At 45.4% G+C, this 11,194-nt stretch overlaps 1 protein-coding gene across 1 annotated transcript in view; it reads left to right on the forward strand.

Moving 5' to 3' along the window:
- LOC112236149 (inaD-like protein) overlaps nucleotides 1-10,772 on the forward strand; it is a 55,820-nt gene extending 45,048 nt beyond the window's left edge. Inside the window, exons 12-14 of the mRNA XM_042306297.1 lie at nucleotides 6,079-6,175; nucleotides 6,634-6,730; nucleotides 10,658-10,772. Of these exons, the coding sequence (XP_042162231.1) occupies nucleotides 6,079-6,175; nucleotides 6,634-6,655 (119 nt within the window). The 3' untranslated portion in view covers nucleotides 6,656-6,730; nucleotides 10,658-10,772. The remainder of the gene's footprint in view (nucleotides 1-6,078; nucleotides 6,176-6,633; nucleotides 6,731-10,657) is intronic.
- Nucleotides 10,773-11,194: the final 422 nt, after the last annotated feature.

Consider the following 11,194-nt stretch of genomic DNA (forward strand, 5'->3'; position numbering starts at 1 on the left):
TCTGTCAGAGGACTGTATCTGTCTGTCAGAGGACTGTATCTGTCTGTCAGAGGACTGTATCTGTCTGTCAGAGGACTGTATCTGTATCTGTCTGTCAGAGGACTGGCCTGTATCTGTCTGTCAGAGGACTGTATCTGTATCTGTCAGAGGACTGTATCTGTCTGTCAGAGGACTGTATCTGTATCTGTCTGTCAGAGGACTGTATCTGTCTGTTCAGAGACTGTATCTGTATCTGTATCTGTCTGTCAGAGGACTGTATCTGTATCTGTCAGAGGACTGACTGTATCTGTCTGTCAGAGGACTGTATCTGTCTGTCAGAGGACTGTATCAGAGGACTGTATCTGTCTGTCAGAGGACTGTATCAGAGGACTGTATCTGTCTGTCAGAGGACTGTATCTGTCTGTCAGAGGACTGTATCTGTATCTGTCTGTCAGAGGACTGTATCTGTATCTGTCTGTCAGAGGACTGTATCTGTCTGTCAGAGGACTGTATCTGTCTGTCAGAGGACTGTATCTGTCTGTCAGAGGACTGTATCTGTCTGTCAGAGGACTGTATCTGTATCTGTCTGTCAGAGGACTGTATCTGTCTGTCAGAGGACTGTACTGTATCTGTCTGTCAGAGGACTGTATCTGTATCTGTCTGTCAGAGGACTGTATCTGTATCTGTCTGTCAGAGGACTGTATCTGTATCTGTCTGTCAGAGGACTGTATCTGTATCTGTCTGTCAGAGGACTGTATCTGTCTGTCAGAGGACTGTATCTGTATCTGTCTGTCAGAGGACTGTATCTGTCTGTCAGAGGACTGTATCTGTATCTGTCTGTCAGAGGACTGTATCTGTATCTGTCTGTCAGAGGACTGTATCTGTATCTGTCTGTCAGAGGACTGTATCTGTATCTGTATGTCAGAGGACTGTATCTGTATCTGTCTGTCAGAGGACTGTATCTGTCTGTCAGAGGACTGTATCTGTCTGTCAGAGGACTGTATCTGTCTGTCAGAGGACTGTATCTGTCTGTCAGACTGGACTGTATCTGTCTGTCAGACTGTATCTGTATCTGTCTGTCAGAGGACTGTATCTGTCAGAGGATCTGTCTGTCAGAGACTGTATCTGTCTGTCAGAAGACTATATCTGTCTGTCAGAGGACTGTATCTGTCTGTCAGAGGACTGTATCTGTCTGTCAGAGGACTGTATCTGTCTGTCAGAGGACTGTATCTGTATCTGTCTGTCAGAGGACTGTATCTGTCTGTCAGAGGACTGTATCTGTCTGTCAGAGGACTGTATCTGTCTGTCAGAGGACTGACTGTCAGAGGACTGTCTGTCAGAGGACTGTATCTGTATCTGTCTGTCAGAGGCCTGTATCTGTATCTGTCTGTCAGATGACTGTATCTGTATCTGTCTGTCAGAGGACTGTATCTTTATCTGTCTGTCAGAGGACTGTATCTGTATCTGTCTGTCAGAGGACTGTATCTGTCTGTCAGAGGACTGTATCTGTCTGTCAGAGGACTGTATCTGTATCTGTCTGTCAGAGGACTGTATCTGTCTGTCAGAGGACTGTATCTGTATCTGTCTGTCAGAGGACTGTATCTGTCTGTGTCTGTCAGAGGACTGTATCTGTATCTGTCTGTCAGAGGACTGTATCTGTATCTGTCTGTCAGAGGACTGTATCTGTATCTGTCTGTCAGAGGACTGTATCTGTCTGTCAGAGGACTGTATCTGTCTGTCAGAGGACTGTATCTGTATCTGTCTGTCAGAGGAGTATCTGTATCTGTGTCAGAGGACTGTATCTGTCTGTCAGAAGACTGTATCTGTCTGTCAGAGGACTGTATCTGTCTGTCAGAGGACTGTATCTGTCTGTCAGAGGACTGTATCTGTCTGTCAGAGGACTGTATCTGTCTGTCAGAGGACTGTATCTGTCTGTCAGAGGACTGTATCTGGATCTGTCTGTCAGAGGACTGTATCTGTATCTGTCTGTCAGAGGATCTGTATCTGTCTGTCATAGGGTCTGTATCTGTATCTGTCTGTCAGAGGACTGTATCTGTATCTGTCTGTCAGAGGACTGTATCTGTATCTGTCTGTCAGAGGACTGTATCTGTATCTGTCTGTCAGAGGACTGTATCTGTCTGTCTGTCAGAGGACTGTATCTGTCTGTCAGAGGACTGTATCTGTCTGTCAGAGGACTGTATCTGTCTGTCAGAGGACTGTATCTGTCTGTCAGAGGACTGTATCTGTATCTGTCTGTCAGAGGACTGTATCTGTATCTGTCTGTCAGAGGACTGTATCTGTCTGTCAGAGGACTGTATCTGTATCTGTCAGAGGGACTGTATCTGTCTGTCAGAGGACTGTATCTGTCTGTCAGAGGACTGTATCTGTATCTGTCTGTCAGAGGACTGTATCTGTCTGTCAGAGGACTGTATCTGTATCTGTCTGTCAGAGACTGATCTGTCTGTCAGAGGACTGTATATGTCTGTCAGAGGACTGTATCTCAGAGGTATCTGTCTGTCAGAGACTGATCTGTATCTGTCTGTCTGTATCTGTCTGTCAGACTGACTGTATCTGTCTGTCTGTATCTGTCTGTCAGAAGACTGTATCTGTCTGTCAGAGGACTGTATCTGTCTGTCAGAGGACTGTATCTGTCTGTCAGAGGACTGTATCTGTCTGTCAGAGGACTGTATCTGTCTGTCAGAGGACTGTATCTGTCTGTCAGAGGACTGTATCTGTATCTGTCTGTCAGAGGACTGTATCTGTCTGTCAGAGACTGATCTGTATCTGTCTGTCTGTATCTGTCTGTCAGAGGACTGTATCTGTATCTGTCTGTCAGAGGACTGTATCTGTATCTGTCTGTCATCTGTCTGAGGACTGTATCTGTATCTGTCTGTCAGATGACTGTATCTGTATCTGTCTGTCAGAGGACTGTATCTTTATCTGTCTGTCAGAGGACTGACTGTATCTGTCTGTCTTCAGAGGACTGTATCTGTCTGTCTGTATCTGTCTGTCAGAGGACTGTATCTGTCTGTCAGAGGACTGTATCTGTCTGTCAGAGGACTGTATCTGTCTGTCAGAGGACTGTATCTGTCTGTCAGAGGACTGTATCTGTATCTGTCTGTCAGATGATTGTATCTGTATCTGTCTGTCAGATGATTGTATCTGTATCTGTCTGTCAGAGGACTGTATCTGTATCTGTCTGTCAGAGGACTGTATCTGTATCTGTCTGTCAGAGGACTGTATCTGTATCTGTCTGTCAGAGGACTGTATCTGTCTTCTCAGAGGACTGTATCTGTCTGTCAGAGGACTGTATCTGTCTGTCAGAGGACTGTATCTGTATCTGTCTGTCAGAGGACTGTATCTGTATCTGTCTGTCAGAGGACTGTATCTGTCTGTCAGAGGACTGTATCTGTCTGTCAGAGGACTGTATCTGTCTGTCAGTCAGGACTGTATCTGTCTGTCAGAGGACTGTATCTGTATCTGTCTGTCAGATGACTATATCTGTATCTGTCTGTCAGAGGACTGTATCTGTATCTGTCTGTCAGAGGACTGTATCTGTCTGTCAGAGGACTGTATCTGTCTGTCAGAGGACTGTATCTGTATCTGTCTGTCAGAGGACTGTATCTGTATCTGTCTGTCAGAGGACTGTATCTGTCTGTCAGAGGACTGTATCTGTCTGTCAGAGGACTGTATCTGTCTGTCAGAGGACTGTATCTGTATCTGTCTGTCAGAGGACTGTATCTGTCTGTCAGAGGACTGTATCTGTATCTGTCTGTCAGAGGACTGTATCTGTATCTGTCTGTCAGAGGACTGTATCTGTATCTGTCTGTCAGAGGACTGTATCTGTATCTGTCTGTCAGAGGACTGTATCTGTATCTGTCTGTCAGAGGACTGTATCTGTCTGTCAGAGGACTGTATCTGTATCTGTCTGTCAGAGGACTGTATCTGTATCTGTCTGTCAGAGGACTGTATCTGTATCTGTCTGTCAGAGGACTGTATCTGTATCTGTCTGTCAGAGGACTGCCTCTGTCTACCCTCTTGTCGTGAACTTGGTCTGGAAGGCTGCAGGACTGAAGCCAAGCCTTCCATCACAATCATTTCTGTCCTCCTCCTGTTCCTTCCTGTATCTTTTCATCTCTTATCTCTCTCTCCAGAACCTGTCTGTTTACAGCTCACCTGTTCTCACTCTGACCAGACCTGTCTGTTTACAGCTCACCTGTTCTCACTCTGACCAGACCTGTCTGTTTACAGCTCACCTGTTCTCACTCTGACCAGACCTGTCTGTTTACAGCTCACCTGTTCTCACTCTGACCAGACCTGTCTGTTTACAGCTCACCTGTTCTCACTCTGACCAGACCTGTCTGTTTACAGCTCACCTGTTCTCACTCTGACCAGACCTGTCTGTTTACAGCTCACCTGTTCTCACTCTGACCAGACCTGTCTGTTTACAGCTCACCTGTTCTCACTCTGACCAGACCTGTCTGTTTACAGCTCACCTGTTCTCACTCTGACCAGACCTGTCTGTTTACAGCTCACCTGTTCTCACTCTGACCAGACCTGTCTGTTTACAGCTCACCTGTTCTCACTCTGACCAGACCTGTCTGTTTACAGCTCACCTGTTCTCACTCTGACCAGACCTGTCTGTTTACAGCTCACCTGTTCTCACTCTGACCAGACCTGTCTGTTTACAGCTCACCTGTTCTCACTCTGACCAGACCTGTCTGTTTACAGCTCACCTGTTCTCACTCTGACCAGACCTGTCTTAAATGACAAAGGGCTGCATTTAGATATGCTTGTGTAACAGACTTGTGCATAAAGTGGGATTGTTCCCATAAAGTGGGATTGTTTGTTCCCATAAAGTGGGATTGTTCCCAAATAATATGTGTAACATACCTTAAATTCTGATTTGTCTCAGAATGTGACAAATCTCTCTTTCTCTCTGCCTCTGCCTCTCTCTTTGCCTCTCCTCTCTCTTTGCCTCTCTCTCTCTTTGCCTCTGCCTCTCCCTCTCCCTCTCTCTTTGCCTCTCTCTTTGCCTCTGCCCTCTCTTTCTTTGCCTCTCTCTCTTTGCTCTGCCTCTCTCTTTGCCTCTCTCTTTGCCTCTGCTCTTTGCCTCTCTTTGCCTTGCCTCTCTCTTTGCCTCTCTCTTTGCCTCTGCCTCTCTCTTTGCCTCTGCCTCTCTCTTTGCCTCTCTCTTTGCCTCTGCCTGCCTCTCTCTTTGCCTCTCTCTTTGCCTCTGCCTCTGCCTCTTCTTTGCCTCTCTTTCTCTTTGCCTCTGCCTCTCTCTTTGCCTCTCTCTCTCTTTGCCTCTCTCTTTGCCTCTGCCTCTCTCTTTGCCTCTGCCTCTCTCTTTGCCTCTCTCTCTCTTTGCCTCTCTCTTTGCCTCTGCCTCTCTCTTTGCCTCTCTCTCTGCCTCTGCCTCTCTCTTTGCCTCTCTCTTTGCCTCTGCCTCTCTCTTTGCCTCTCTCTCTCTTTGCCTCTCTCTTTGCCTCTGCCTCTCTCTTTGCCTCTCTCTCTGCCTCTGCCTCTCTCTTTGCCTCTGCCTCTCTCTTTGCCCTCTCTCTGCCTCTGCCTCTCTCTTTGCCTCTGCCTCTCTCTTTGCCTCTCTCTCTCTTTGCCTCTCTCTTTGCCTCTGCCTCTCTCTTTGCCTCTCTCTCTGCCTCTGCCTCTCCCTTTGCCTCTCTCTTTGCCTCTCTCTTTGCCTCTGCCTCTCTCTTTGCCTCTCTCTTTGCCTCTGCCTCTCTCTTTGCCTCTGCCTCTCTCTTTGCCTCTCTCTTTGCCTCTGCCTCTCTCTTTGCCTCTCCCTCTCTCTCTGCCTCTCCCTCTGCCTCTGCCCCTCTCTCTCTCTTTGCCTCTGCCTCTCTCTTTGCCTCTCCCTCTCTCTCTGCCTCTCCCTCTGCCTCTCCCTCTGCCTCTGCCCCCTCTCTCTCTTGCTCACTCTCTCTTTCTCTCTCTCCTCCTCCATTTTATAAGCTTTTCTTTTTTTCCACATGTATATGCAACAAATGTAATACATTTGTCATAAACAACAACAATGTTATGCGTTATTATACCCAGTTATTGGTTCACTTGGTTACCTGTCCGTCTCCCTCTACCCAGAATCCTCCACTGTATGGCAGCCAGTCAGCAGTCTCGTACCACAAAGGAAGTGCTCCTCAGCTCCATCTGTCGCCTCAAACTGGAGAGGCTGGAGCAGGTCAGTGTGGGCGTGTGGATGTGGAAGAGTGTGTGTTTATCAGTGTTTAATGTATGTGTCTAAGAATTAGTGTTTGTGTATGGGAATGTTTATAATGGTGTGTGTATGTACTGTACGGATGTGGTTTGACATTAGGGTCATTGCAGTGTATTGATTGTATTGACATTGCCTCATCCCTGCAGAGACACTGCTCAATAAGCTATTACTGCTGCTGGCCTGTCATGTGCTCTGGCCTGATTACACTGCACCGTACAGCCAACGTGTGTGTTCAGTGTGTTCACTGTGCGCTGTCCGAGCTGCTCCAATCATTCTCCCACGACATCATGGCAATATCGATAGGCAGTATTCACATCCAGCATGCTTAGTCACGCTAGGTGTGTGTGTGGTTTACTAGTCTGTGTGTGTGGTCATATTTAAGGGTATGGTGTGTGTGTGTGTAACTCTGTGTGTGTTGCCAGGCTCTGGATGCATTGGGACTGAATCCTACAGAGGCACAGAGACAGACGTTGAGGGCCAGACTACAAACAGACCCTGCTGGGACAGTGGCCTACGCAGGTAAGACTACACTTCCCCATAACCTTACCCTAACTCTAACCCTGCTCTGACAGTGTTCTACGCTGGTAAGACTACACTTCCCCATAACCTTACCTGACTCTAACCCTGCTCTGACAGTGTTCTACGCTGGTAAGACTACACTTCCCCATAACCTTACCTGACTCTAACCCTGCTCTGACAGTGTTCTACGCTGGTAAGACTACACTTCCCCATAACCTTACCTGACTCTAACCCTGCTCTGACAGTGGCCTACGCAGGTAAGACTACACTTCCCCATAACCTTACCCTAACTCTAACCCTGCTCTGACAGTGTTCTACGCTGGTAAGACTACACTTCCCCATAACCTTACCTGACTCTAACCCTGCTCTGACAGTGGTCTAACCAGGTAAGACTACACTTCCCCATAACCTTACCTGACCCTGACCCTAACCCTGCTCTGACAGTGGCCTATGCTGGTAAGACTACACTTCCCCATAACCTTACCTGACCCCCTAACCCTGCTCTGACAGTGGCCTACGCTGGTAAGACTACACACTTCCCCATAACCTGCTCTACCTGACTCTAACCCTGCTCTGACAGTGGCCTACGCTGGTAAGACTACACTTCCCCATAACCTTACCTTACCCTGACCCTAACCCTGCTCTGACAGTGTTCTACGCTGGTAAGACTACACTTCCCCATAACCTTACCCTAACTCTAACGCTGCTCTGACAGTGGCCTACGCTGGTAAGACTACACTTCCCCATAACCTTACCTGACCCTTTTGACTTTGCAGCCCGCCCATCTAGTGGAAACCGCTTAGTTCTGCCTCCAGGGCAAGACAATGTACGTTTAACCCTGATGGCTGATACTTATCCCAAACACATTCACAGGGTGTCTGCACATCCTTGAAAAGTCTTTAAAAATATGTCTCTGTCACCATGGCAAAAAAAAAGACAATTTGATAGACAACAAAACTATCTAGAGATGGGATGAGAAAAGGAAATGACAGAAACCAACATTGCCCTCTTACCAAAACAATTTGACTTATGTTGGTGATTAGGCTTCACAGCATTCCTGCAGATTTTTTAGTTCTAAAACCATTATTTGGTGAACAGTAATGTGCATTAGGCTGCTTCCTGCAATGAAAGTATCTGCTCTGTCTCTGTTTCAGTGCTGGCTCTCATTCCCTCTCTCCCCTTTGCACACGGAGTGAAGGGAGTGATGCATTCTGATAAGCACAGTAGTGACAGTTGAGCATCATTTTGAAATGTAATTCCGGGAAAGAGAGTTTTTAAAACAACTACTGTTACTGTTGTTAAAAAAGAGGAGAGTTTCATATTTATGTGAGTATAACAATTATTTCTCAACTATCAATATAGAGGACGTAACACCACTTTAAAAATGGAGTATATAATTGAGATAATACGCTAACAGAACGGAGCTGAGAGCACCATTTGCGATGAATAGCCTATATCAAGAGCCTATATAGGCCTACCAATGGAACATTTTTGTAGGACATTACATTTACTGTTAGATCAATTGCATTTCTATCTAGCAACAATATCATATTTAGAGTGAGCAATCTAGCTAGTGTGTTTTGAGTTCTAACTTTCACAGGTGGTAGGCCTAAATTATGTAGCAAATAGCCTAGGCCTAGGCCAATATGCACAAAAAACATGTAGGCAAATTCATCTCTAATGGTCCAAAATTATATCTGATCATTCTGGACCCTATTTTGACATGTTGCACATCAAAATATCCATCATGCATTCCCTGAACATGTTAGATGATAGCTAACTTCTTTCAGTGGTCGGTGCCCTTTAAGATGAGGGAGAATGATTTATTTTACATATGAGCATGGTTTTATTTCTATTACATTCATATGACATTCACCCAGCTCAAGGTTTCCCTGCACCCATCATGAGGTTTCTACAACCTAGCCTATGAATGAACGCTAACATAGAATGAAAAAAATTACTGTAGTCAATGAGTCAAAAAAATCTCGTTCTCTCTAACCAATCTTTCTTTGTCTACTTTCTACTCTATTCTAATGAGATCAAAGCATTTCTTTAGTGATTCTATTCACTGCACTATTCTATTCACTGCACTATTCTAACTATTCTAACTCTTTCTTTACGCACTATTCTATTCACTTTCTATTCAAAATTCACTGCACTATTCTATTCACTGCACTATTCTATTCACTATTCACTGTTTAGTAGCTACTATCTTGTCTCATCGCTACAACTCCCGTACAGGCGCGGGAAAGACGATGGTTGAAAGTCATGCGTCCTCTGATACACAACCCAACCAAGCTTGCACTGCTTCTTAACCCAGCGCATCCAACCCGGAAGCCAGCCGTACCAATGTGTCGGAGGAAACACCGTTCACCTGGCAACCTTGGTTAGCACGCACTGCTCCCAGCCCGCCACAGGAGTCGCTGGTGCGCGATGAGACAAGGATATCCCTACCGGCCAACCCCTCCCTAACCTGGACGACACTAGGCCAATTGTGCGTCGCCCATGGACCTCCCAGTCTCGGCCGGTTACGACAGAGCCTGGGCGCGAACCCAGAGTCAGTACAGCTGCGCCGCCCGGGAGGCCCTTCAGCTGTATTTTACGTAGCTGTCTACATACCACCACAGAGCGAGGTTGGCACTAAACTGCACTCATTGAGCTGTATTCCGCCATAAGCAAACAGGAAAACGCTCATCCTTGTGGCCCGGGGACATTAATGCAGGGAAACTTAGAAATGAAAGAGAACTGATTTATCAGCATGTTAAATGTGCAACCAGAGGGAAAACATTCTAGACCACCTTTACTCCACACACATAGACGCGTACAAAGCTCTCCCTCGCCCTCCATTTGGCAAATCTGACCATAATTCCATCCCCCTGATTCCTGCTTACAAGCAAAAATTAAAGCAGGAAGCACCAGTGACTCGGTCGATTGAAAAAAGTGGTCAGATAAAGCAGATGCTAAACTACAGGACTGTTTTGCTGGTACATACTGGAATATGTTCCGGGATTCTTCCGATGGCATTGAGGAATACACCACATCAGTCACTGGCTTTATCAATAAGTGCATTGAGGACGTCGTCCCCACAGTGACTGTACGTACATACACCAACCAGAAGCCATGGATTACAGGCAACGTTCGCACTGAGCTAAAGTGTAGATGTTCTAAAACTTTTGACCGGTAGTGTAGATGGGTAAAAAAAAGCAGGCATTGAATATCCTTTGAGCATGGTGAAGTTATTAATGACATTTTGGATGGTGTATGAATACACCCAGTCACTACACAGATACAGGTGTCCTTCCTAACTCAATTGCTGCAGAGGAAGGACACCGCTCAGGGATTTCACCTTCTTCAATTTAAGAATGATGGAGACCACTGTGTTCTTGGGGTCATTCAATGCTACAGAAATGTTTTGGTACCTTTCCCCAGATCTGTGCCTCAACACAATCCTGTCTCGGAGCTCTACGGATAATTCCTTTGACCTTGTGGCTTGGATTTTGCTCTGACGTGTACTGTCAACTGTGGGAACTTATATAGACAGATGTGTGCCTTTCCAAATCATGTCGCATCAATTGCATTTACAACAGGTGGACTCCAATCAAGTTGTAGAAACATCTCAAGGATGATCAATGGAAACAGGATGCACCTGAGCTCAATTTCAAGTCTCATAACAAATGGTCTGAATACTTCAAATAAAAAGATAACTTTAAAAAAAAAAAAAAATTTGCAAAAATTCCTAAAAACCTGTTTTTGCTTTGTAATTATGGGGTATTGTGTGTAGATTTAATGAGGAAAACATTTATTTAGTCCATTTTAGAACAAGGCTGTAACGTAACAATGTGGAAAAGTCTGGGGTCTGAATACTTTCCGAATGCACTGTATTTATAGATTGTGATTATAAAACACACGTTGCCTCTCTGTGTACAGACTTTGAGACGCTGACGCGGGAGCTGTTCAAACTACAGTTTGAGGAGTCAGAGGTGGGAGGTCAGAGGTTAAAGTTTGTGTCAGAAGACCTCTCCAGCCTCCTAGAGTCACCCACCGAAATCACAGGTAGGATATATTAAATCTGCACACTCCAGCCTCAATGGGTTTCCTGTGTAAATACATAAAATCTAATGTACTGTAGTAGTTTACGTGCACGTCAGACTGTGAAATTTGATATAGGTATGATGATTTTGAAAATTATTTGCAGATCTATGTCTTACAGTTGTAGGATCTTACTTTGACCCAAATTGCTACAGCAGGAAAATAAAATAACAGGAATGTGAATTATCATGTGGACATTTTTGTAAGGGGTTGATACATTTTACGTAAGGGAAAATCAAGTCAGAAATTTCAAAGTGGAAATTCTGAACTTCAGAAGCCTTTTAAACCTCAAATACACTACTACATGTTTTAAATGTCCTGCATTCCATTCCATTTCTCGGCATTTCTCCTGCAACTGGTTGATCAAATTAAGAT

Source organism: Oncorhynchus tshawytscha, linkage group LG25 (genome assembly GCF_018296145.1).
Source record: "Oncorhynchus tshawytscha isolate Ot180627B linkage group LG25, Otsh_v2.0, whole genome shotgun sequence".
Classification (NCBI taxonomy): Eukaryota; Metazoa; Chordata; class Actinopteri; order Salmoniformes; family Salmonidae; genus Oncorhynchus; species Oncorhynchus tshawytscha.